The sequence below is a fragment of the Rhea americana genome, unplaced genomic scaffold (genome assembly GCF_003343005.1).
Source record: "Rhea americana isolate MKP2758 unplaced genomic scaffold, rheAme1 scaffold_33, whole genome shotgun sequence".
NCBI classification, from domain to species: Eukaryota; Metazoa; Chordata; class Aves; order Rheiformes; family Rheidae; genus Rhea; species Rhea americana.
Window position 1 is genome coordinate 789,050 of NW_028186457.1, and position 25,759 is coordinate 814,808.

A 25,759-nucleotide genomic window follows, 5' to 3' on the forward strand; every position below is an offset into this window, starting at 1 on the left:
CCGGCGACTGTCCCGCGTCGGGCCGGGGTGCCCGGGCGGGCTGCGCGCCGGCTCTCGGGGCGCTGGCGGGACCTCCCTCGCCATATCTGCGGTCCCATCTGCAGGGCCGAGCGCGCCGGGTGACTTCCCTCGGCTTGACCTGCTGCCGCGTTCCTGGTGGCCGGCAGCCTGGCCCACGCCTGCGGCCGTTGCACAAGGCACGTCGCGCGCCTCGGTGCTGCAGGCAGCCCTGCGCGGCGGCACGGTGTCGTCCGCCTCCCGGCTGCCCGCGTGCCCGGGATCAGGGCTGGGCAGAGGCCCGGGTGGGTTAGGAAGGGCTGAGCACCACGCGAGGCAGGGCCGAGCGGCGCGGCTCGAAACACGCCGTCCTCCCGCGGGGGACTTGTTGCATAACCGGGAGATTAGCTGGGGCTGCGAGAAATGTGCRGCTCGGCGGCCGGGCACGGGGAGGGGAGGGAGGCAGCAGGCAGCGCGTGGGGTGGGCGGGGGGAGGCCGACCCCAGCAGGGCGAGCGTGTTGCCGACGTGGGCAAGGTCGGTGGCCGGCGGAGCTGTCTTTGAGCCCAGGTCGGTCTGGGAGCTGTCGGCTGTTCGGACACGCCGCTGCTGCCTCTCTCCGAGCCGCCTAGCCTTGTCTTGAGGGTCAGGGATCTCCTGGATCCCCAGCAGCAGTTGGTGGTTGGAAGGGGGTGGGATGCTCAGCAAGGCTGGTCCACCAAGGTTGGAAGGAGTGCTGGAAGGGGGTCAAYATTTTTCAACTTCCCAGCTTGGCAGCCCCAACCCTGATCTCCTAAAGCATCTTCTGCCCCTGGCTGCTGTGGGGTGCTGGAGCAGAGCTCATCCTCTTCCTTCTGCTGTGATGTAAGGGGCTTTGGCGTGGCTTGGTTGCAGCTGCAGAGCTCGAGGGAAGCGCTCTGAGAGCCACCAAGAGGGTATTGTGGCTGGTGGTTGTCCCCAGGATCCCCCCTCAGCTGGGGTAGGATCTCAGGGTGAGCAGAAAGCAATGGGGGAACCCAGGTGCTGCACAGCCCAGCTAGGATGTGGCGTGGAGCTCGGGTGACCTTCCTGAGAGGGAAGAGGTCCCCTGTGGGGTGATGTGGGACTGGGTGAAAGCAGAGCTCTTGGGGTTGCTGTGGCGGGTGGGCTCGGGGCGGGCTGAGCTGGCGTCTCACCACGCAGTCTCTCTTGGTGCCACCCCGGCATCATCCCGCTGGGCACTGAACGCGCCACTGAGTCACCGTCCTCTTTGGCAACTGCATTTTCCGCCCTGCGAGATGGTTTCGTCAGGGTCCTGCTTCCAGCCCCTCTCCCTGCCCCCCCCCTTTCTGGGGGTCAGAAGTGCTGAAGGCAGTTAGGTGCCTTGCTCCCCTCATTTGGGGTCCGAATCCCTCTCGGGCCGGGGTCCAGGAGGGCAGTGCCTGTGTCCGAGCCCTCCAGCCTGCGTTGGGGGCGATGCTGGAGGATGGGGCCGGGGTGCTGCTGCTGGTGGTGGTGGGGCGTTCTCCAGCCTTGACGTGTGGTCTGGGGTGGAGGGGTCTCTTTTGGCAGGCGCTTCTCCGGCTCCGACYGCGCCGGCTCGGCTCAACTGCCGGCGTCTCCGTGCCTCGCCGTGGGAAGCTGGGAAGGGCTGGCTCTCGGGAGGGGGCGAGGCGGCTCCGACCGCAGAGCGAAACATCTGGGGCCGCTCGAACGGCGCGCGGCGCTGGGAACCGCTCGCCGCCTCGCCTGCCCGCCGGCCGCCTCTCGGTGGGCGTTCGCGTCCCTGCCCTGCCTGCCGAGCCCAGCCCGGCTGCCTCGCCGTGAGCCCCTCCGAAGCACCCGGCTGCCCGCGGGGAAGGCGGGGGCGCCCGCTCGGCCTGGCTCCCTCCTCGCATCTATGGGGTCCTGCTGTGGGGTCGTGAGCTGGCGCTGGGGCCTTCCCCTGCCTCTGGGGTAGCCCGCGTCCGAGCGGGACGCGCTCTGATTTTGGGGGCCCTCTTATTGCTTTGGCCCCAGGAGTCTGGTTTTCGCGTGACCCGAGCGTGTCGGGATTCACACGGGGGCTTGTTGGCTCACGCCGTCAGTCCTGGCGTTGCAAGAGTCAGCACCGGCCCGGATATCGGACGGCTCAGGAATGTTTATCGGAGCTCCTGGGGAAGGGAAAAACAAAAACCGCCACCCAAAGGAAGGGATATGCGTCAGAGATGGGCCTGTATAACCCACCGGCTTCCAGGCCGGCAGGGCCGCGGGCTGCGGGCCAGCCCTCGCCTGGCCCCGCGCGCGCCGGCTCCGCTGCGTCTCCCCCTGCCCCGGCCAGGAGAAGCCGCTCGGTGCCGTCCGGACCCGGCCTGCTCCCGAATCGCGGGGCCCTCCCGCGGAGGTTTGTCTCCCRGGCGCGGAGCGTATCCCTCCCCTGCCATCCCACGCCTTCGCTCCCGGCGCCTGCTGTGTCGCCCGCGGGGCCYGCGGCTCGGCCGGCCGCTGCGGCGTGCTCGGGGCCGTGCGAGGCCGGCGGCGCTTCGGCGAGCGCGGGCACATGCTGCGGGGAGCGCGTTGGCTGGAGCAGGACCGGGCGATGCCCCCTCGCCTGGCACGTCCCCCGCGGCGGGCCGTGGGAGGCAGCTCGGTGGAGGAGAGTCACTCTCCGATGACGTGCTCCGACGCGGGGAYGCGTCGGTGGGCTCCGGGCAGTCCTGACTTTGGTGTGGCTGGCCAGGCGGTTACGCTGGGCAGAGGGGCGCAAACCTCAGGGATAGGAAGTTTCYGCAGGGCTCGTGACGGCTGGTAGCTGCGTAGGAGAGACGGAGCCCGTCAGCGTCCCGCAAAGGGAAGGCTGCAGCGTGGGCCCAGCCCTCCGCAGGACATCAGAGAGCCCACGCAGGCCCCCAGCCGCGGGTGCTAGTCCACCTGGAGACCAGGCTGCGGCGGTTTTGCTGCTTGGCCTTCGCCTGCAAGGCAAAGCTGGGTTTAAAAGCGGGTTGCAGGTTGCTGGGGCTGCGGGGTGCAGAGCCCCGGGGGCTGGGAGCAGCGCCGGGGGCCGGGCGGGGGGGCGGCCCCCGCAGATCGGGGTGCAAAAGGGAGGGGAAGCGCCAGCTCCGTTTAACGGCCCCCCGGCGAAGGCGACGTGGGGGGCGCGGCGGGGCCGGGGGGCCGGCGGGTCCGTGGCGATGCCGCTGCGCCTCGTTCCTCGCATTCCTGGGCAGGGCTGCCGGGCGGAGGGGTCGCGGCGGCGGGAGCCGGCCGGCAGGAATGCAAACACCGGCGGCGGGGAGGAGAAAGGCCGCTGTGTGCGCCGCGGCACGGCGAAGCCCGGCCGAGGGGCGCGCGCCCGCCCCGCCGCTCTCCCAGCGCGCGCTCCCTGGCGATGCGGGCGGCGGCGGCGGTCCTGGGGCGCCTCCCCGCCCTCTGCTCCCGGTTCGAGGCCGGCGGGAGCCGACTCTGCGCTCCCGGCATCGTCATCCTCCGTCGCGAGCTGGGGGGGGGCTCGGGAGGCCCGCGACGCCAGGGGTCTTGCCCACCCCCCGTGTGAGCCCACCCCACACGTGCGTGCTACCCGCTGGCCCCGCGTCCCCTGGGAGCCCGTCTTGCTCCCTGCCTGTCCCAGCGGAGATGGGGAGGGCTGGGGACCGCTGCMTGATTTGGGTGACTTCCTGCTGTTTGGGTGCAGTGCCCTGGAGCCCACCCATGTTGGGAAATGCCTTTTCTGGCCCAAAGTGGTCCCCGCTGGCAAGTCAGGGTGATGCAGAGCAACAGAGTGGCAGGCAGGTGAGGGCTCTGCGGCCGCCTGGGGAACCTGAGAGGGCTTTTGGGGTGTTTTAGTGCCTTTTTTCCTCTCCGTGTAAGGAGTGGAGGAAGAAAGCAGAGTTGAGCTCCCGGCAAGCAGGGGGTCCCATGGCTGAGTTCGGGGACAGCCCCCCGCCGTGGCCTCGGTGCCCTTGTCACCCGTGGTGTCCCCAGCATCTCCCATAATCTACACCATTCCGGGGATGCCGGAGGCGTGGTACCGCTGTGGTGGGTTTTGGGGTCCCCCTTGGCTGCTGATGGTCTCTTGGTGACCTCCATCTCCTACACAGTCCCAAATCGCCCTTAGTCTTAGTTTGGGCTCTGGAGGTGACGAACTCAAGATCTCTCTCCTAGAAAGCCCGCCTGCCCTTTCCCAGCTGGGGCAGGGGGAGTTAGGAACCGTCTCTCCCCCTAGATCGGCTGCTGGGCTCCTTCTGCCAGGGTCTCCGCTCTGTGCCCTGGCACTSCCGTCCGAGCCGCCCTCCCCGCCAGAGCCTGGGTGGTAAAAAAATCGCCCACAGAAGGAGAGCAAATGGCTGCGGTCGGTCAGCGCTGCCTGCCCGCGGGCGCCAAGCCTGCCTGGCCTTGGGCGCAGAGGGGCCCGAGGCCTGGAGGCGGCTGGATGGGGGTCCGGCAGTGCGGGGCAGGGAAGGGCGAGGAGATGGGGCGATCCAGGCTCCCCCATGCTAAGCCAGGCTGAAAGCTTAGCTCCTCGCTGCCTCTTCCTCCCAGCAAGAAGGATGCTCCTGCACACCKGGGTACAAGCCCACCACGGGTGCCCTGTGTGGGTCAGGGTCTTCCCTCTTCCCTGGGAATGCAGTGGCTAATTTCAGCCAAACTTGAGAGGGGGGAAAGAGCTTGAAAACAGTGCTAAGTTCCCACAAGATTCATAAAATTGCCTTTCTGGGAAGAGAGAAAGACACACAGCCTGTGTTAGTGTTTCCTGTGAGTAGGAGGAGAGGTGTCTGGTGAGCACAACTCTGTATTAGATGTCAGAGAATCCACTAGGGTAGGAAACTGCAGCCACATGGACCCCAGCTCTGTCCTTCTCCAGCTGAAGGAACATCCCATGTGTAGCATGCAGACCTCTTGTCTTCGTGTCCCAAGGGGGAGACTGAGCAGCTCCCCCTGTCACCGGTCCYGGCGTACCAGAACTCGGTGGCCGCTGAGGCTCCAGGAGCTTTTTTTTTTTTTGGGGGGGGGGGATTATTTGAGCATCCTCATGGTGGGGGAGCCCGCAAGGTCTTGGGCTGCGGAGCGGGGCCCGGCGAGGGCTGCGCGAGCGGCGTGCGGGGGCGCGCGGGGCGCTGCGCGGACCTCGCCGGCTCCGGCGCGGCCCCGGCCGAGGCAGCTCGCTGCCGGAGAACATTCCAGGGAGGCTGGCGCGGGGCCAGCGCCGCGGGGCAGGGAAAGGGGCCTTTTATGGAAGCGTTTCTGCATTAGAATAAAATCATAATAATAACGTGCAGGGGAAGGGAGCGGGAGGAGGAGGAGGAACCCCTGAGCAAAACACGGAGGCAGGATGGGTACGGTCGGGCGGCCGAGGAGAGGACGGGCTTCGGGCAGCGCGGTGCCCGGACCGGGATGGAGTGGGATTGGGATGCTGGGAGAGGGATGGGATGGGGTGAAACCTGCTGGTCCCCCGTCAGGAGAGGCTGCGGGTGGCGCAGGAGGTCCCCGTGCCCCGCACCAAGGCSGGGGATCAGCCTCTGAGCAGCGTCTGGCCGCTGAGCACGGTGGCTCGGTGCCTCGGGGCTTGGGACAGGGCAGGGGCCGGCTCGCCGGGGTTCACCGCCCGCGGGGTCGCGCGGTGGGAGCTCGGGGGGGACGAGGCGTGCCGGATCACAGCCTCTGGTTACCGCCAGCTTCTCTGGGGCTCTGCTGGGCCACGGAGCTGTAGCGGCTGTTGCTGGTGCCCAGGAAAACAAGGCACTGCCTCTCCCACCGYGGCATGCTGCTGGTTCCTGGCGGACTGCGGTGCACGCAAAACCCAAGGTTAATTGTCAGTAATTGCCACTGGCAATTAAGGTAACAATAGCTGAGCTGTTCAGCTGGCGTCTGCAGAAGAGCTCACGAGGCCGGGCAGGGTTTTGTTCCAGGTTTTGTTCCAGGAGCTTGGATTTGCTCCTGGCATCAGGCTGCCATGCCGTGCCCTGGCATCAGGCCGCCGCGCTGTGCCGTGCCGGGCCCGTCTGCCCCATGTGGGGCCGTGCCCGCTCACCCCGGCTCCCTGGCCGAGGACGCGTGGCAGAGCRTGGCGTGGCCCCGAGGCTTTCTCCCGTCACGCCGGAGCCCAGCCTTGTCCTCGGGAAGCGTGCCCAGGGTGGCACGAGTTGTCCGGTCCTCCTGCCGCTTCCTCCTGCTGGCCCAGGGCTTGCGCGGGGGAYGCTGCAGCCAGGCCCCTTCCCACACTCTCTGCTCGGCGTTGAGGCCCAGGGACTAATTCTTGCCCTTTTTCTGCTTTCTTGCAGGCCGCGACCCCGTGCTCCCCCCCTGTCAACTATGAGCTGGTAAGCGAGCGCCGCCGGCCCTGCGTGCGTGCAGGCGTGCGCCCGYGCGGCCTCCGGGGCTGGCGGATGGGGATAGACCCCGGTTCTGCACTGGCCTTGGGGCTGTCTCTGCCTGGGGGCTGCAGGGTCTGAGCCAATGTGTCCCCCCAAACAGCAGTGCTGGGGTCCCATTGGGGGCTTGATGTCCCACCCTGTTTTCGGGGCCGTATCCCCCAGTATTGCCAGGCTGCGGGACACCCCGTGCCTGAGCAGCGTGAGCAGGTCAGCCCAGCTGTCTCGGGAATCCCCGAATGGGGGCTTTCTGGGAAAAGGGGCTTGCACGGTTCCTTTGGACGGGATGGGACCCCGCTCGGGCTCTGGTGTCCCTCGGAGCCGAGGGAGCTGATGGCCTCCCCTCCCCGAGCTGGAGCCRGGGCAGTTTCTTGCATGCCCGGAGATGGCTCGACCAGATGTGTCTTTGGCTCCTGGCGCCCAAGGCTGCACGTTAGCATCCCTCAGTATTGTCGCCCCCTTGTTTTGTCCCTCCTGGGGATCTTTAATGAGTGTCCGGAAGCACACGGGGCTGGACGGAGGCCGAGGAGCCTCCAGGGTAACACACAGCCCTTCCCACCCTGTCCTTTCCGGATACAGGGAATGGTGAAAACAGCTGGGTGTCCCTGGGGTCACGGGGCGCTGGGGCAGTAGCTGTTTTTCCCTCTCCGCATGCTGATGTGGGGCGCAGCAGGCCTTTGGGGGTGTCAGGGCAGCGGGCTGGCCCTGGGACGAGAGTGTGGGGGTGGGGGTGGGGGTGGTCTGTGCTGGGGGCAGAGATTTGGGAAGGGCAGTGCCCAAGGGTGCACACGGCCGGGCACAGCAGGGCTCCCTGGCTGCCCCGTGCCCAGCCTGGCTGTGCCAGCCGGGAGAGCCGCGCGGGCACGCGGCGCTCTGAGGTTGGCGTCACCCGGGGCCGGCACGGCTGCTCTTTCCTCTTGCTCCAGGCATCTGCCAAGGCCTCTGCATGCTGGGGCAGGCGCAGGGGAGCAGAGGCTGTGGCAGGATTTTGGCTCTGGGCTTGGCTGCCAGCAGCCTGGCAGTGGCAGGGGGTGGGGGGGATGGCTGTGCGCCATGCAGGACCCAGGGCTGGGCACTTGATAGCCAGGCAGGGATCTCCCTTAAACGGAGTGGGTTTACATGAATGCCTAGCCCTATTTTGGCTTTTTGCCCTTGAGTACCTTCAGTGCAACCAGGGCACTCGTGGAGGGTGCCTGCGTGCACCAAGGGCCCGGCGGAGGCTTGGTGCAGCCCCGCGCAAGCTCACAAGAGCAGCGCGTGAACACAAACATAACGAAAGTACGGGAACACGCTGCCTGCCACGGGCAGCCCGCTGTGGTTATCTCCCTGGGTTTAATCTCTGCGCACACCCCCTCCCTTGCCCATGCCTGCCAACCTTCATACTCGCCCTGGGGCACTTATCACTAGCAAAAACATGTTGGCTTCGAGCTGGGACCGTTACTGTGGCTTCAGGAGAAAATTAAAAGGGGTTTGCCCCATCCCATCGGCTGGAAATGGCAGCTCCTGCCCTGCTCGCCTGGCTCCGGGGACAGGAGCAGGAGGGCTCAGACTGATCTTGGGGGCCCCTTCCATTCCTCTGGTCCCAGGACTGAGACCCCCAGGAACCACCCAGCTGGATCCCCTTGCTGTGCTGCCCCCAAGCCTCCCAGCCATGGGCATCCCCTGCCCCCTAAATTTGAGGATTTTGTGCTCTCCCCTACCYGGGGTGGTTTATTCTGATCCCTAACTCCTTTTCAAAGCTGTTTTTGTCTTCACAGGAGACATTTCATCATATTTGCCCCCTTTTCAAGTGTCTCCTGCTCTCGTACCCTCCCTCTCCTCTTACAGTGCCCGTTAGTGACTGTGGGGTCGAGGCAAGAAGCCCCGGGACGTTTGCAAGCCCTGGGGGAGCTGGGTTTATCTGCAGGAGCTATGTCTGGCAGTGGCCCATGGCCCTGCTGGGTGTGGGGCTGTGCAGGACTCGCTCTGTTGTTTACTAAGATGCTTCGTGGCCTGCAACGCCCAGCACTCAGCAAAGGGGCAYGGCCACAGCCAGGGACCTGGTTTTCTTGTTGCAAATCACCGCAGTGCACTGGGGCCCTGCTGCAGCCAGAAGATCATGAAGGAGGGACATGGGAGGCATCAATTATTGAGAGTTTYGGGGCTCCCAGCTGCTTTTAGGGGTCTAGGAGTTGGGCACAGSCATGGGGCTGGTGATGGAGGATCCAGAAGAGATCCTAGAGGTGCCAGGAGTGCCAAGTGCCCATAGCGGAGTGGGTGCTGGGCTCAGCCAAGTGATCTCCATCAGCTCCAGCACGACAGTGGTCCTGTGCTGCTGCGAGGCTGGAGCTGCTGCTGCGAGGCTGGATGGCCGCACCTTTGGTACTCAAGCAGGGCTCTGAGTTGCCCCAGCTCCACGCTTGGGTTTCGAGGGATTCTTGACCTTTAGGAAGAACGGACATGTCTTTCCCATGAGGACCTGGGCAGGGAAGGAAATGGGACCATGGAGCATTTCCTAGGAAGGGTCAGAAATAGCCAGGGAGAACTTTTGAACCCAGTCTTCACTCTGTTGGTGTTTGTGTGTCTCTCAATCTCTCTCTCTCTCTCTCTCCCTCTTTCTCCTTTCCTTCACCTTCTCCTTCCTGTTACCTGTCTGCCTGCAGCCATCCCAGGGGGAGAGCATCACGAAGCAGGTAGACACCCTGGTAAGTGTTACGCCCCTGGGTCTTTGCCGGGAAGCTGCGGAGGCTCATCTCAGCCTCGAGATGTTACTGGGGGTCATTTGTGCCTATTTCATTGCCACAAGCTCCCAAGGGACACCTGCAGCAGAAATCCCTCAGTCTGCCCTTCGGAGACCCTTGTGGCTTCCCAACCCTGCTGAGACCCCCCCAGCCCTCTGCCCCCCACCAAACCACCCTGGTTGTGATGAGGGCTGAGTTGAAGGCTAAGAGAATTGCCCAGGGTCGCTGAAAGAGGCAGTGTCAGAGCTGAATGGGGGCCCTGGAGGAGGCTGGGGCTTTTGCAGCAAAGCCGGCTTTCCTGTCCAAGAGCTGGGGAGATGTTATTTAATCCGAGGACATGAAGTTGCTAAGACAGTGTAGACAAACACCCTGCCAAAGTCAACGCAGACAGCTTCCCCGTGCCCCGCAGCCGGCTCGCGGTGCCTCCATGCACTCTGGAGTTGGGACTGGAGGGGTGGAGCAGATCCCCAGCTAGGGTGCAGGGAGAATGGCTCCTGCAAGGAAGAGGAGCTGAGAGCCTTCCTTGCCTAGGGACCAGCTTTGCTCCATCCCTTTAGCTGTCCAGGCATGTTTCCAGCCCTCTCCAAGCTAGAGGAAGAGCATTCAGAGCTGAAAAAACCCAGTGGGGTGTCAGGGACCCCTTTTGCTGCCTTTACACTCTTCTGGGGAAGATTTCTGACATTTCTCCAGCCTTTCTTGTAGCTAAGATTGCCCTTTCTGGAAGCTGGAGCCAGAAGGGATCTGTGGCTTTTGGATGGTGTCTAGAGCCTGGGGACATGTCAAGCCAGTCTGGGGTGGGACAGCAATGGGTGCTGGTACTGGAGGGATCTTTCCCCTAGAGTCATGGACACTGGTCAAAGCTGGGGCTGGGACCAATCTGATCCAAYTTTCCCTGTGCCAGACCAGACTGGGGACATACTGGTTTGAGTGGGAACATGCATCCTAGGGTGTCTGATCCAGAGGGGATTTTTACAGCGTGTTTTTAGCCCAGCTGCCAGCAGAAGTGTTTAATAACACGAGTGCTTATTCTTATCAGTTGATCGCTGGCTGACGCTTCCTCGTGCAGGGGCTGGCTGGTGGGGACGGGAGTGCGTCTGTGGTTAGAGCGGGGAGGGAGCAGGGCCGGCCCACGCGCCCGCATGGCTGAGCCCGGGGCTCGTGCCGGCGTGAGTGACGGGCTGTCGGAGGGGTCCTGCCGCGTAAGCGTGCTGCTCCAGGTTGGGAGGGTGCCAGGAGCGGAGCCACCATGCCTTGGAAGTGGATTAGCAAGGGTCTCGCCATGGCCAAGGTAGGGCGAGCACGGGGAGGTGGGCACTGTTCACGTGTGGCTCGTGGTGGCAGAGGCGCAGGCGGGCTGGAGAGGGCTCCGGTGTCCCAGCCTCGCTGGCGCTCCTGTGCTTCCATTTCCCCGTCTGGGAGAGGGGAGTATTCTCGCTTTCCCCGTGTCATCTCTGCCGTGTAAGGCTGCGTCTCAGGACCCTGCTCCAGCCGCGTGGRGCARAGGGGGCTCGTGGGRCTCCGCTGGCTGGACGGGTGCGCGTTGGTAACCAAAATATCTCCCRYTGGGAGGGCTTAGGGCAGAGCACAGCCTGCGGCAGGGAGCCTCTCCTGGCCACCAGTGATGCAGGGACTACCCTGCTTTTGGATTCAAGGTTGCTCTGTTGTCTCCCCACTCCAAGTATCCCGATTCTGCGTGAGGAGATTTTACCCTYCATTTTTGCTGGTTTTTAACTCCTTTTTTGACCTCTGGGGGTGATTAGGGCATTTGGGGCACTGTGGGGAGCCCTTTGGAGGGGGGATTATTGCCTCACCCAGGCACCCAGATGGGGACGTYGTCTGCCGGCATGGCTTTCACTTGGGCAGGGAGGATGCTGGCTCTCGCAGGATCCCAGGATCCCAGCAGGATCGGCTCCCTGGGCCCTGCAGGCTGCCGAGCTCTGCTCTGCCGGGCGGCCTGACCTTGAAAGGGGGACGTGAGGCTGATGGAAAGCAGGAGCTGCTGCAGGGAGTGACGCTGGCTGCACACGGGAAAACCAGCCCCAGGCTGAGGCTCCGATGCGGAGCCAGGGACCGTGCCGGATGAGAGATGGAGGGTGAAGGATGCTGTGGAAATCTCACAACAGTGAGATTGCTGTGCTCCCGTGTGCTGGTTGCATGACTCTGTTGCCACTCTGTGCCCCCAAGCAGCTGCATTGCAGCTCTGCTGGTGGTGGCAGCAAGTCCTGCAGCTCCAGAGTTGCTCCACTGATGGAAGAGGCACCCATGGGAGCTGGCTGAGAGGCACCTATCTGGTTTAACCAGGTTTGGATCCTTCTAGGGGATCGGGATGTGCTACCCGTGCAAGACGAGCCTTTAAATGACTCCTGCTTGTTTGCTGGAGATACTAAAACTAATGAGGTGTGAGTGTGTTTTTCCTTAGCGGTTTTTTTTGGAAACCTTGCTTTGTTTTTCGGCTGAGGTCACAAAGTCACCGAACAAACCGGCTGCAGATGAAATTCTTGAGGCCGGAGAACACGCATAAATAGAAGTTTCCTGCTCTGAGAGCTCAAACATTTCCTCCCGGCGTTGGGCTCCGCAGAGCCCCGGCCAAAGCAAATCGTTGTGCCTGGCTGGCTCCTCACCGCTGCKCAGGCAGCGAGTGTTTCCTGCCAGGCCGTAAACCTGCCCCTTCTCCCGGTGCCAGGCAGGTACAAAGCTGCTCTCTTGGGCCAGGTGTGCACACACAAGGGCTGGCTGGGACCAGAGGAACTTGAGACCTGCTTGAGACCGTCTCCCTGCCAGCCATGCCCTCCTCAAAGACCCTCTGTGACTGTGTCTGTCCCRAAGTGCTGGCCTGGCTCCGCTGGGTGCATGAGCTGGGTTTGGTGCCCGCGGCTGCAGGGGAGGAGCAGCACCGTTGAGGTCTTTGGTGCTGCCAGGATGCTCGTCAGGGTCATGAGATGCTTTGGAGACAGTGACGGTTCGGGGGTGCTGCGGCCTGTAGCACAGTGTGTTGGGGAGGAGATGCTCCAGCAGCGTCGTAACACCTGGCTCTGCCGGGGCTGTTGGGGCTGCCCTGGGGTGCTATAGTGAAGTTTAGCATCTTGCGTCTCGTTCACAGGGGCAGCGTTGTGCCATTCGCGTGGCTGGAGAGGGGCAGGGAAGGAAAGCGGAAGGGTGCCTGACAGATCCGGTGTGATCTGTCCATGGCACTGGGGAGGTGCCGGGGGGACTCCCGGAGCAGTGACACGTGGATTTTGGGGCCGAGGCAGGGTTGGTGCAGCAGGTGATGGTGCTGGCTGCTGGCTGGGTCCCATGGCAGTGACTAGTTTTTCTTCTCTCATCCTTTAGGATGCCACCAAATCCCCCAGGAGTGGACAGTCACGCCGAAAAACGTCCAGGTAAAGCTCAGCGCCTGCCCTTGTCTGGGGCCATAACGGCTGCCTGGGACAGCAGCTCCTCAGGAGCCCTCTGGAGTGGGGTCTCCCGCCGCAGGGGACCCAGGGAACTGCATGGGGGTGGGAACACATGGCAGGGACACTGTTACTTAGCTGGAGCTCAGAGTAGAGGTGCTGCACGCAGGGTGGCTTGTGCCCAGATCTGCTGCAGGTAGGAGGCTTCCATGCCTCAGTTCCCCCTCTGGTGACAAACTCTGCCCTGCCTGGCCCCACCTGATATTTCCCTTCTCCAGACGGACTGCTGACATACCTGGGAACCCCACAGCTGCACCCCAACAGGGATGTCTCAAGGCAGGATCATTTTCTGAGCCCGGGGCAAAGCGTTTCACCTTGGAACAGGAGAGTTTGCAGGCACCCGTACCCTGCCACTACTTCCCCACATGTCTCAAACTGTGTCACGTAACCCAGAGAGCTGTGCAGGGTTGGGATGGTCACCTGTGTCCCCACCTCCACACTGCATCCTGATCATGGCCCCTTCTCTTGCACAGGAGCATGAGCGTGTCTGCAGCCATGGAGAGCAGCTGCGAGCTGGACCTCGTGTACATCACGGAGCGGATCATCGCCGTCTCCTACCCCAGCACAGCTGAGGAGCACAACTTCCGCAGCAACCTCCGGGAGGTGGCCCATATGCTGAAATCCAAGCACGGGGACAGCTACGTGGTGAGGGGCACAGCTGGCTCTGGTGAGGCTGGGGAGGGGGCTGGGGCACTCTGGCCTGGGGACAGAGTGCTGCAGGGGCTGGGATCCTGCATCCTCACCTTCTGCAGGTCTCAACTCTGGTGCTCGGAGCCAGAGAGGGAAGTCTTTGCACTGGCATGAATGCATTTTTCTTCCTGGAAGTTTGCCAGTCTGTTTTGGACTCTATGGGAATTTTAGGCTGTTGCAGTGCCCTGTGGCAAGGCATTCCCCATATTAACATGTCCCAGGAAGCTTCTTGTTGTGAGGGGGAGGGTTGGGGAGGTTTCAGGKTGAGGAAGAGGTGGAGGGGTGACAATGGCAGAGGGAGGAAGGTGTCCTCTGACGCTGGCTTTCTCTTCCTCACAGCTTTTTAATCTCTCTGAACGGAGACATGACATCAACAAACTTCACCCCAAGGTGAGCTGCACTTGTGGAGAGCAGAGGGACTGGGAGAGGGTTTGGAGGGCTCAGGGAAGGGGAGGAAGAGCTGACTCTAGGCACTGCTCCCTGTTGCAAGCTGTTTGGGGGAGGAGCATCCATCCTATTTACTCCACCTTGCTAGCATAGGGGCAAGGTGGTAACAGCCTGGGGGAAAGCATGGAACTTCCTGATGAGTGTGCCAGGTCTCAGCTCAACTCCCACTGGCCCAAGTCCAGCTGCAGGGGCTTCCTGATGACTTCCCCTTGATTCCCCCTAAAGTGGTCCAGGTGAATTTGGGGGAGCCCAGGACAGCCAAGCTATGAGTGACCCACTGGGGGCTGAGATCTGGAGCCCCTCTAACGTACTTCCTTCCTTCCACCAGGGCTGGGGTTTGGCAGTGGGGTGCACTTCTAGTAGAGAAGCTTGGATGAACATTTCAGGGCAATGCGGTAGCATTTCCTCGCTTTGCCCACCCTGGAGACATGCCCTAGGCTTTGCATACCAGTAGGCAGAGGGGCTGTAGAGGGGGCAGAACAAGGCACGGGTATGACCGCCTGCCTCCGGTGCTCCTCTTTCTGCACAGGTGCTGGATTTTGGGTGGCCTGACCTGCACACCCCTGCGCTGGAGAAGATCTGCAGCATTTGCAAAGCCATGGACACGTGGCTCAACGCGGCGCCTCACAACATGGTGGTGCTGCACAACAAGGTGGGCCAGGCTCTGTCCTAGGGGCACATGATGATGGGGAGCTGGGGGTGAGTGGGGCCCGGGGGGCCGCAGGGACGAGGCTGAGCAGCCASAGGGGTTGGCAGGTGCAGGAGATTGCTTGGTTTGGGGGTGTGTGGGGGGGTTGGCATGTGTGTATATAGGTTCGRTGTACCTGCGGATGAGTGTGTGGGTATAGGGGTCAGGGTGTATGGTGTGCCTGCAGGGTTTGGGGTGCACRTGGCTCAAGGTGTCTATGGGGTTTTTGGGTGCATAGTGTGTGTTAGACGTCTGTGGAAGGGGTTGGCGTGATGTATACGGGGGGTCAGCATGCGTGCGGTATTTGTATATAGGGGTTGGTGTGCGTGTAGGTAGAAGTTGGCAYGTGCATGGTGTGTGCGTGCAGGAGTGGGCTTGTGTGCAGTGTGTATGCAGAGGCTGGTGTGTGCGTGCCCATGTGCACGGCAGCCGTGCCCGGGTGCTCACATATGTTGCCACCCCTGTGAGCTCCTTTGCCTTGTGCCCACAGGGGAACCGCGGCCGGCTGGGGGTTGTCGTGGCTGCCTACATGCACTACAGCAACATCTCGGCCAGGTGAGACAGGCCCTTGGGGCTGCATCTCTCCCACCACTGTGCTTCAGCCCTCTGTCAGTCTCCTGCAGCCCYTGCTGGTGCTGCGTCCAGGTGCCACGAGGTGCTGAGGGCTTCCTTCCCTTCACATGCTCTTTYGTTCCTGCAGTGCGGACCAGGCTCTGGACAGGTTTGCCATGAAGCGCTTCTACGAGGACAAGGTGGTGCCGGTGGGACAGCCCTCACAGAAGAGGTGGGTCCTGGCGTGCATCGCAGCCTGAGTTTTGCCCCCTTGGCCAAGGCGTAGCAGGAGCTCTGTGGGGCAGTTGAGTGCAAGCTGATGGAGCTGCTCCACTCTGTCCTACCTCAACCTGCCTGTCCCTGCTCTAGGTATATCCATTACTTCAGCGGCCTCCTGTCTGGCACTATCAAGATGAACAACAAACCTCTCTTCCTCCACCACGTCATCATGCACGGCATCCCCAACTTTGAGTCGAAAGGCGGTAGGTGTCCCTGAGCCTTCCCTCCACCCTTCCATGCCCTAACCACTGCCTCATGCTGCCAGACTACTTGTTTGCTAAGAGTTTTTTTCCCCCATAATTTCCTGGGCAATTGGAATTCTTTCCTCCCTTTCATCTCCATCCAACTGACTACTCCTAGTAGCCAGACACGAGCCTTTTCCCACAGGGATGCCCTCCYCTTGGGAACTCCTCCTGTCCTGGGGCTCTCAGTGCTGGCAGCTGCCAGAGCTGCAGGGTGAGGAGGCTTTTCTGATAGCTTTTCAGAGGACAGGACCAAGCTGAGGCTTGGCCTGGGGATGCAGTGTCCTGCCTGGTGCCACTTCCCACCAGGGCACTGAGAAAGGGTCCCTAGCTCAGGGACCGAGCAGGCTCTGTCCTGCCTCCATCACCAGCCCAACCTTTGGCACAGGTCTTATAGGACCCATCTGTGCTGTAGCAGGTCCTGGCTTCCCCTTTTCCCCATAACGGCCGGCCCTGCCCAGCCTGGGAGCATCCTTTTCGGCCCATCTTGCCTCCCTGTTGCTGCTCCAGATGTTGCCCACAGCTGGCTCCCTCGCAGATGCTGCCTGGCCGAGGCGGGGAGCGGCTGTTTGCCTTGGCTCCCACGCTGTTTGGATTTCTACCCCGTGACTAATCCCTGCCCTGGCCCCTCCGCCCTGCCGACTAACAAGGCGCCTTCTCTCCCTTCATTGATGTCTTCCAGGTTGTCGGCCCTTCCTGAAAATCTACCAGGCCATGCAGCCCGTCTACACCTCGGGGATCTAGTAACTATCCATCTCCTCTCTCTGCTCTCCCTCCATCACGGGGCTCTGGGGTGTTACCTTCCTCGCCCAGCTCATGGGGGCTTTTGCGAGGGGGCAGATGGAGGGATTCAAAGCCAAGTCCATTTGTTGTGCTGGGGCTGGTGGGAAYTGTAACGGCGGCTCCCCCTTCCTTGAAGGCAATGACTAGCTGTGCTGGGCTATACTGGGCAGGACTGGGCCCCCCTGCTGGGAGGGCTGTAGTGACTCTGTGTATCGGCAGAGGGAGCCTGGGGCTGCGCGGAGCCCGGGGCTGGTTGTCCCAGGCAGGGAGCAGGGGACACCTCTCCCTCCTTTGGGGATGGAGGCGTTTCTTTTCTCTCTGGCCAAAGAGCTGCTCCTACTACSAGGAGAGCTTTGAGCGATGCTTAAAACACCGTCTCCCTGCCCCGTCACGGTCACAAGCACTCGCTCCTGAGACACACTCTCACAGGGCTGTTTCTTCCTCCCCAGGGTATCCCCATGTACCCTATAGGACTAAAACCTGCCTGACCCCCAAGCCTGTGTCCCCATCCTTGGAATTAAAGAGTAGATTGGGGAAAAGCTGTTGTGAAGAGCTTCTTTCCCAGAGCCCCTCTAAATTGTCTTTTTGAACTCAGAAAAGGCCTCCCCCCACCCCTGCCATTTAACCTTCCCATGGTTTACCCTGGCACTGTTCTCCAGTGGGAGCACCCTGGGGTGAGTTTGCACCCCTGTTGGGGTCTCCCTGGCCCTGCCAGGGCTGGAGCCCCCGGAGCGAGTGCTGTCAAAGGCAAAGCAGGAGCCGATTTCTCCAGACACAGTGTCGAGGCTGTGTCCCAGCCTGGGATCCCCAGCTCCTGGCCCCACCTCCAGCCTGTGGCTGAGCCCTCTTGGGAGGGAGCAAAGCCCCTCATCTTTGGGGTAGTCCCACCTTATCCCTCTGAACYGGAAACTCCCTTCCTGGCTGGCTGGGCGTCCCCGTTAGCCGAGATTTACTGCCATCCCAGCCTCATCTTCCAGCTTTTAATAGACTGTTTATGGGACGCTGGTAATAAGCTCCAGGTTCATCTTGCCTGTGAAATCCAACTCCCTTCTTCTCTCATCCCCCATACTTGTCCCCAATTGCCAGACGGTGACACCACCGCTCAGAAGCAACTCCCCGTCACACTAGGGAGAGAAGCACTTTCATCAGGGAAACTGAGGCAGAGAAGAGTCCTTCCCCTGAGACCTCTCTCTCCCTGTCCCTTGTCCGACTTGAAACACAGGAGCAGGGTGGGGGGCATGAAAACTTAGCCCTCTTGCTCAGGCCCCAGTCAAACCCTCTGACCCAGGATTTTGACATCCTTATCAAGCTGTCTCAGTGTCTCTCTCCTGTCTACCTCTCCCCTGGGATTGAGGTGCCCCTTGAGGTGGGGGATGTGATCCTCTTCTACCACCAGGAAAGCCAGCTCCATGCTTTGAGCCTTTTCTGAGGGCCTTCCCAGCTAATTTTGGGTGGAAGGTGCAGGTGGAGGCAGCAATGGGTGCTGCAGGGGGAGCTTTCCTGTCTCCAGCTGTGACTCCTCCCTGCTGCCCAGTGCCTGGTCTCTGCACCATGGCTCATGTTCTCCTGCCATCCCTCTCCACAGCAACGTGCAAGGCGACAGCCAGATGGGCATCTGCATCACCATTGAGCCCGGCCTACTCCTCAAGGGTGATATCTTGGTAAGGAGCCTCATCCCCAGCCCAGCTTCCCGTGCAGTGAGGCCCAGGCAGTTGGGGGACCAGGAGCCTCAGGGCTCAGAGCATCCTGGCTCCACTTGGGGGTCCCAGGGCTCCCCTCCTGTCCAGCTCTAGGGGCTCCTAGGGATTTGCAAGTCTTCATGGCCTGTTCTGTCTCCTCTCTGCAGCTGAAATGCTACCACAAGAAGTTTCGCAGCCCGACCCGTGATGTGATTTTCCGCGTGCAGTTCCACACGTGTGCTGTGCACGACCTTGACATTGTCTTTGGCAAGGAGGATTTAGATGAAGCTTTTAGAGGTAAGCATGCGTGTCTTTGCAGCATCCTCCTCCTGTAAACTCCCTTCTYCCAATTCCGTGCTTCTCCTGCAGCTCTGACGCTGCTCCCACTGCTGGGATGTCTGGGCACCCACCACTCCTGCTCCATGGAGTGTGGTGCCACTCAGGGACAGGTGATGGCACTGTCTCCTTCGCTGCCCAGATCTGGTACTGATAAGGAGGGATTGCCTTGTGGTTGTTTCTTAGCTGAGATGCTTCATGCTGGTATCACTGKGGTCTGTTTCCTGCCCAGCTCTCGACTGTGGAGGGCTGGGGCATTGCCCCACACTGGAATATCTCACACCAGCTCCCTGTTCTTGAGCTGGCTGGGGTAGTGCCCTGTGCTCTGGATGTGTTTGGAGTGGTCGTGTGGATGCTGTCAGAGGGACAGATGGAGATGGTCCCCTTGCTCTGCTCTCTCCCTCTCCCAGATGACCGCTTCCCTGAGTACGGGAAGGTGGAGTTTGTGTTCTCCTATGGTCCCGAGAAGATCCAAGGTATGACTGGCTCTCCCTGTGCCCTGGTGGGTAGGCTGGATGCTGGCTCCCTTCTCCTTCTTCCCTGCACCTCCAACACCCTTCCTACCATCCTGCCACCCTGCACCCCATCTCTGGCCTGTGCTGCTCCTCCCTCCTCCCCCTGTCTTGTTTGCAGCCCCCTAATTATCGGGGGGTGATCCTTGGAGCCAGGCACCAACCGCTCTTGGAGTGCCCAGGGGTGCCCTGGAGCCCTGGCTCACCTCTCTGGGAAAGCTGCACTCTGAGACACTTACTGATCTGGGAGAGAGGGAGGGGGCATGTGGGAATGGAGACCCTCCCCCCCCCAAAAAAAAACAAGTCCAGCACTAGGCGTGCCTGCTGTGGGTCCCTCTGCTTGACCCTAGGCAATCCCCAGCCAACCTTGTACACCTTCTCTGTGTGTCCTGATGCACTTTTCCCATTCCGTCCCTTGGCCTCCCTGTTCCTTTTCACTACCCTGGACACTCTCCTGCCCTCTTTGCCTGGCTGTACCCCTTTTCTTCTGTCTGTCCATCAGGAAATCCCTTTCACTATCTGCTCTGTCTGGTCCCATGAAGCATCCTGTGCCATCATGGGATACCAAATCCCGCAGAAGGGCCAATATGCGATTCTTCTGCCTTATGTTATGACACTGCCCCTCTCTCCCTTGCCTGCACCTCCTCTCCACCTTTCTCCCATCTTGATTCACCCCGACTGACTGTCCCTCATCTTCCCAGGTATGGAGCACCTGGAGAATGGGCCCAGTGTCTCTGTGGACTACAACACATCTGATCCACTCATCCGGTGGGATTCCTACGAGAAYTTCAACATTCAGCGTGAGGACAGTGTGGAGGGCTCCTGGGCTGAGCCACCCCTGGCTGGCAAACACCTGGAGAAAGGTTAGGGCTGTGGGCAGTTTGTTGGGGTAATCCACAGGTTCTCGTCCTGTTCCTGGGGAGATGAATATGGTAAAAGGATCCCTGTGAAAATCCACCCTCCTTTACTTGGAGAAGGAGAAATTGGCAGGCAGCAAAGCTGGGGGGACATGACCACTGCTGGGGAGGCGGCATGGCCAAAGGGCTTGTGCTACTGTTTGGGGACAGGTGGATGAGCAAAAAAGCTGTCCTCTAAGCCTGCAGGGACCCCCACTGCAGGACATTGAGCCTCGAGGGCAGGTTCATGGAGGCGAGGCAGGGTGTGATGTTAGGGGTCGTCACTAGCCCAAGTCTGTTCAGGTTTCTGCAGTGTCTCCATGTCTTGAAGACAGGTTTCTCACATGAGCAGGGCTGCACYGGGATGCTGGCACCTGGGTAAACCCATGTGTTCCCCCGAGACTTCTCCAGTGCCTGTAGGCCAGCTGGGTGATCCATCTGGCCACATCTCCCTCAGGGGAACTGGAAATCTCTAAATAGCTGGGCCAGAGGGAATAATGAACCTTGATGGAGGTGATCTGAGATGGTGCCAAGGAGAAGTACTGAGCTCTGGTGGGAAGTTCTTACTGACTTCTYTCCTCCCGTGGTGACTTGGAGCTCAGGCTCTTCTCTTGGTGCTCTTGCTCTCACAGTCCTGTTTGTGCAGAGCAGGATCTAGTTCACATACTGCTTGCTCCCAGAGCCTTGGGAAACCACATAAAGATCCCAGGCCCACTAAAAACCTCTTTTGGGAGCCAGGAGCTGGCCCACAGAATGGCCGGCTGAGGACATTAAGTCTTCCAACTCCTTTCTTGTGGTGCCAGTGTGGCAAAGTTGTGGGACATCGCCGTGCCTCAGTTTCCCCTTGGGGAAAAGGATACTTCACTAGCACCAGAGGGCCTGTGCTGTTGCTCAGAGCCCAGGAAACTCTCTTGAGCACCCTCTAGGATGGCGCAAGATGATTGCCTTCGCCCGCTTGCCAGGAACAGAGCGTACTTTCCTGTCGAGGAGTGGTGGGCCCATGTCCCGGCTGGGAAACCACCTGTGGCCGAACAGATGCCTGAACTTTCCTGGCCGGGTCCTTGCAGCCGGCTCGGCCAGGCGTCCCTGGAGCGGCGTGAAGCAGGGACAGCTGCAATCCCCGGTGTGCCTGAAGGTCGCCGGCTGCCGCCGCCGCGCCACGGCGGAGCTGTGTGCGGCCGGGTTTGTTGCAGAGGGCAGGGGGGCCCCTGGGTGCCCGGGGCGGGCGAGGTAGTCCCCTGCCCCCAGGCAGAGCATGGGGCCAGCCCTGGGGCGGCTGCGCGGAGCTGGCAGAGGCGCCCTGCCTTGGCGCAGGGCGGTAAACAGAGAACTCGTGACGCGCGGGCTCAGCTATGCGGCGGGCGCCTCGGGCACCCGGGGTGACCCCATTCCTGCTGCGCGGAGCCGGGCGTCAGCGTGGCCTCTCCTGGGGGACAGCGGTGGGCAGCGCCAGCGTTTACGTACGAGCGGGCTCCCTCTTGGTTGCGCGCCAAGCCGCGGAGAGCTTTGGCCTGGACGCGGCCCGAGCAAACAGCTCCCGCGCGGAGCTGCGGGTCCAGCCGCTAGGGAAGGGGACGCGTCCCCCCGTGAGTACAGACCCGTGTCCGGGCGCTCCGACTCTGCTCCRAACCGGTGGGACTGGCTGGCAGCCCCTTTCTGCCTGCAGAGAACGGCGTGCCTCGCCGCACCGGTGTGCCACCTTGCTCTGCCTCCGCTCCGGGCGAGAGCGTTCCCATCCGAACGCGGGTCTCCCGGGGGAACGGGGGCGGCCCCCCGGGACAGTGGGGTGCAGAGCGGTGGCCAGGCTGGGGACGTCCGCTCTGCGTGCAGCCCATCTATAGGGGACCTTCCCCACGCCGTCCGGAGGCACCTGGAGCTGCRGTGGSGAGAGCGGCCGCGGCGGGCTCGCGAGGAGGGCGCTGGCCCCGGCTCGAGCTCTCTGCTTCCCTCCTCTCCATTGGGACTTTCCCTCTTTCCCAGCTCCGTTTCCTTCCTCCCTCGCTCTCCCCTGGCCTTTGGCTCCAGCAACCTGCGGACCGCGGGCAGGCGAGGGCCGCGGGGCGCCAGAGCGTGCGGACGGACGGGCCGGGATCGGGGCCCCGGTGTCCGGGGAGGCGGAAGAGGAGGCTGCGCGAGGGGGTCCTTGTTTATGGTTGTTCTCGCCTTATTTGGTCAGGGAATTGCACGCCACATTTTTGGCACGGCAGGCGCGAGCGAGCGGCGGCCGGGGGCGGAGGGGGGTGAGGCTGGCACGGGGACCAGCGCCGGGCTGGGATCAGCTGCGGCTCCTCGCCTGTGCCACTGCCCTTCCCCGCGGCTCGGTGAAGGCTCCCCGGAGAAGCCGCTGCGCTGCGGGAAGACGGGATCTCCTGCGAGCCGGTGGGTTCCCTCTGCCCTGCGTTGCCGCCGGCCGCCGMGCCGTGGTCGGGCACAGCAGCTCTTGGTGAGGGGGACGCCTTTTCTCCGGGCACTTTAGCTCTGTTTGGGGGTCCCACCCAGGCTTGGAGGGGCTACTGGGCTAGATGGACGCCCCGTGGGCTGGAGGTGATCCTGAGGGGAAGGTAGCCCTGAAGGCAGAGGGGCTGGTGGATCCTGGAGGTCTCCTGGGGGATCTGCTGGGGATGGTACTGCCTTGGTGCTACCCTCAGCTCCAATGTGCTTATTCTCAGCAGTTTAGGGAAAGGGAAACTGAGTCGCAGTGCAGTTGGGATATGACAGGTTTTGCCCTGAGGAGGGAACGCCCTGGTCCTGTCTCGCCACATGCCATCCACTCCTGCGCTGCACAAGGTGAGCCGTGTCCCCGGCACCTTGCAGCTCCCTCCCCTCCTTCCTTCTCCCCGACGGGACTTGGGGACCAATGATGGCTCCGTGGCAGGTTCCTCTGGCAATTGCGGCTGTGATCTGTTGGCCAAGTGGTTGGTTGTGGAGGCCAGTGATGGGGGTACCTCTTCCTTCAGCTGCCTCTGGGGGTTCAGGTGTCCCCTCCCCAGGGTGGAGCAGGCTGAAGGATGCTTCGAACAGTGCCTGGTGCCTCCCCTCYGTGTGGACCTGGGCAGAGCAGACTGCAGCCCTCTGCCTGGACTCGGTGTGCGTCATGTCCCGTAGAGGGRAACCAGTAAGGCCTGAGCGTCAGGGTCCAAAATGCTTACTTCTTTAGGCGTCTCCATTGTGAGGGAGCTTGTCAGTCGGAAAACTCTGTGGGATCCCTCCAGGCGGGTCGCTCTGCAGGGAGCAGCGAGCGGGGCCAACCCCTTCCYGTGCCCGTGCTGGCTGTGGGGCATCGAGCCGAGCCGCGGGCAGTCTTGCGCACCCCACGCTGCTTCCTCGAGAGGCCTTTCCCTAGCCAGTGGGGCTTAGGGGCTGCRCACCGCTGGGTTTGCAGCTTGCTGCAGGATCTCTGCAGAGACTTTTGGGGTACTGCAGAGCAGGGTGAACACAGGTGGAAGGGGAATATTTGTTGCCTAAATTTCTCTGAGAAAATTGGTGCTGTTGCAGAGCAGGGTGTGGGGTGAGGGCTCACCCAGAGCTGTCTGGGAGGGGTTGTCCTTGGGTTTGGAGTGTGGTGGCATGGAGGGGGTGAACACTGGGCTCCATCCTGGCCATCGTCAGGGTGAAATTGTGCAGAAGGGCCGGGCACGTGTCCCCAGCTCAGCAGCTCCCTGTAACCATCATCACCGCTGCTCTGCCAGCACGTCCTGGTGCCCAGCCTGCCTGCCTCCCTCCCGCGTCCCGGCCCGGCCGTGCCGTCCCCGCAGTGGGCCGGCCCTGCCTGCCTCCTCTTTGTGCYGAAGGCCTTGCTGACGCTGGAACGGAGGCGGTCGAGGCCTGGCCAAGTCCAACATCTGCTGGAGACTTGCTAAATCCCCACCTGAGTAATGCTTCTGGCGCGAGGCTTGGCCGCGCTCACGCGCGTGCGTGCTGCCCTCCCTCCGTGCCGTTYGGCAGGGATGGCTCCGCTGTCCCAGAGTGCTGCCGGTGCTGGGAGAGAGATGGGGTTTTCCAGCATGGGGAACGGGGATTGCAGCACCTCAGGTCAGCCCGGGCCGTGAAACCTTCCTGGCCGATGTTGATGCCTTCCTCCTCCTGCCTCGGCTCCGCCGTGCCTTCCCGACCGCCTGCCCGCTCCCTGCTTGCCTGGGGAGCCTGCACYGTCCAGGCTCACCAGTGGATGCCGGAGCAGGGAGGTGCAGCCCAGCCCGGTCCCGTGCCCCCGGGCCGTGGGCGTGCAGGACAGGGAGGTCTCCGCACCCCATCCTAGGGCGTCTTCCTCTGGCCGGGGCCGTGCCGGTCCTGCAGCTCCTCCCGGCACCCTCTGTGCAGCTCAGCGGTGCTGCACTGGCCCCGCTYGACCCATCGGCATGGGCTGGGCTGGCCGAGGAGCTTGTCAGGGAAGGGTGTATAACTGGGGTGGGGAGCTGGCTGAACACCCTGCACCTCCGGGATGGCACAGGGCGGGGAGAGCCAGAGCCCCAGAGTGGCAGAGGCTGGGGGGATCTCAGGGCGCCTGAATCAAGCTGGATCCCAATCCAATGCCTTTCTGTGGGTTGGCAGGTCCCTGGAAGGGGTTGCTGTCAGTGGTTCCCCCTAATATTGAGGGTCTCTGCRATGGGGGGTGGTGGCTGCTCTTGCTGGTAGCATCTCACGTAGTGGGGACACATCCTCCCCCACATGTCTGGGACTGAGACCACCAGCCCCATAGCCATGTGCAGCCTGCCTGGACAGACTGGGTACATGGAGGAGGAGGTGAGCAAGTTATTCTGGAGGCGGGGAGCCAAAATGGGCCAGGCTGGAGCTGTTAAAGCCATTGCTGAAGCTGCTGGCAGCACCGGGCTGCTGCTCTCCCCGCCTTTGGCTGGCTCCGTCCCCTGGCCGGGCTCAGCGGGGAGGGAGCCACTGGCTCTCATCTCACTTTCACCAGCTGACTAAAGCTGAAGGAATCCGATTCCCCCTCCCCATCCCGCCCCTCTCTGCGGTTGTCCGCTCTGGCCGCTGCAAGGTAAGGGCTCGGTGGGATGGGAGTTTTGGGGGTCTGGAGGGTCTGGCGAGGGGAGGCYGGCTCCGCACCTTCTGCCTGAGCAGCAGGGTCTGGCTAGGCTGGACTTGACTCTACGAGACTTTGAAYCAGGAGAGTTTCTCCTTGTTTCTTGCGGTTGGTCCCTGCAAGGAAAATGCTGGAGTGTTGGGATGGGCTGGAGATGCAGCTACCTGGCAGGGCTGCTGTGCCAGGCAGGGAGGGAAGGACAGGCTTGTCAGCTCTGAGMGCTCCATGCCTTCCCTTTCTCCTTGAAGTCAAGCCCTGTTGGAGTGAGTGTGCACGAGAGCMCAAGTGCAGGCCTCCGGGCAGCAAGTGCTGTCAGCAGCAGAGCTGGGGGGCAGCTCGGCCTGACCTCCCGTAAGGTGTCCAYGGTTGACAGGAGCTTTGGAAATGGGGGTGGGGGGAAATGGCAAAAAAGCAAGCAAAACAGAAGCAGATTTTTTTTGCTGACTTTGTGGGTTTCACTATTTGGACCAAAGGAGAACCTGAGCCAAGGGGTTACTTGAAAATGTGGCTCTTCTTAGCTCTCTGTGGGCATGGACTGGAATAGGAGAAATGTAGACTTTTGGGGGAATAGAGTGGAGATTTTACATTTGCTTTGTGCATTTTATATTTGCAAATGTGTACACAATATTTTGCTGTGTATTTTGGGTCGATTAAGCAGCAAAGGTGAGGGGAAAGGGGAATTAAATCTCATCTGGCTTCCAGGCAGGGCCAAGAAATGGATTCATGTGCTGATCTGTAGTCACCTGGGCTGGTGAATTGTCAGCTTGTACCCAGTGCAGATTTTAACTTGGACCAGCTAGACCAGTGCCAGGCACTCCTGGGTGGATGTGAGTCATGCTGTGCCTCCTGCTTTGGGATAGAGCCACGCATGCCATGGTTCTGCTCACTAATGCAGCGTGAATGTGTGAGCACTGGCGAGGGCCCACTGGCACGGCTCGTGATGAGGACGATGGTGGGGGAAAGGGCAGAGAAAAGGATTTGCAGAAATGGGGTGGGTTTGAGAGATTGCGTCAGGAGAGCCAAAACGGAGAGCCGTGGCCTTCAGAAGGGGTTGGTGACTCGGCCACAARTGATTTCCACTCTTCTTGAACTGTGTATTTATTTTAGAAGGAGAAACTCA

General features: G+C 61.8%; 1 protein-coding gene across 6 annotated transcripts in view; it reads left to right on the plus strand.

Moving 5' to 3' along the window:
- Positions 1-25,759, plus strand: part of TNS1 (tensin 1) — a 65,260-nt gene that overhangs the window by 3,239 nt on the left and 36,262 nt on the right. For 4 of the 6 annotated variants that reach the window (XM_085310963.1, XM_085310964.1, XM_085310966.1 and 1 more), the window contains exons 2-15: positions 6,233-6,271; positions 8,965-9,006; positions 12,373-12,422; positions 12,968-13,139; positions 13,524-13,574; positions 14,161-14,283; positions 14,810-14,874; positions 15,020-15,103; positions 15,241-15,353; positions 16,075-16,135; positions 17,761-17,836; positions 18,022-18,151; positions 18,601-18,666; positions 19,404-19,565. In XM_085310963.1, coding sequence (XP_085167089.1) covers positions 6,233-6,271; positions 8,965-9,006; positions 12,373-12,422; positions 12,968-13,139; positions 13,524-13,574; positions 14,161-14,283; positions 14,810-14,874; positions 15,020-15,103; positions 15,241-15,353; positions 16,075-16,135; positions 17,761-17,836; positions 18,022-18,151; positions 18,601-18,666; positions 19,404-19,565 — 1,234 coding nt within the window. The remainder of the gene's footprint in view (positions 1-6,232; positions 6,272-8,964; positions 9,007-12,372; positions 12,423-12,967; positions 13,140-13,523; positions 13,575-14,160; positions 14,284-14,809; positions 14,875-15,019; positions 15,104-15,240; positions 15,354-16,074; positions 16,136-17,760; positions 17,837-18,021; positions 18,152-18,600; positions 18,667-19,403; positions 19,566-25,759) is intronic. The other 2 variants (XM_085310965.1, XM_085310967.1) reach the window with 2 other exon arrangements.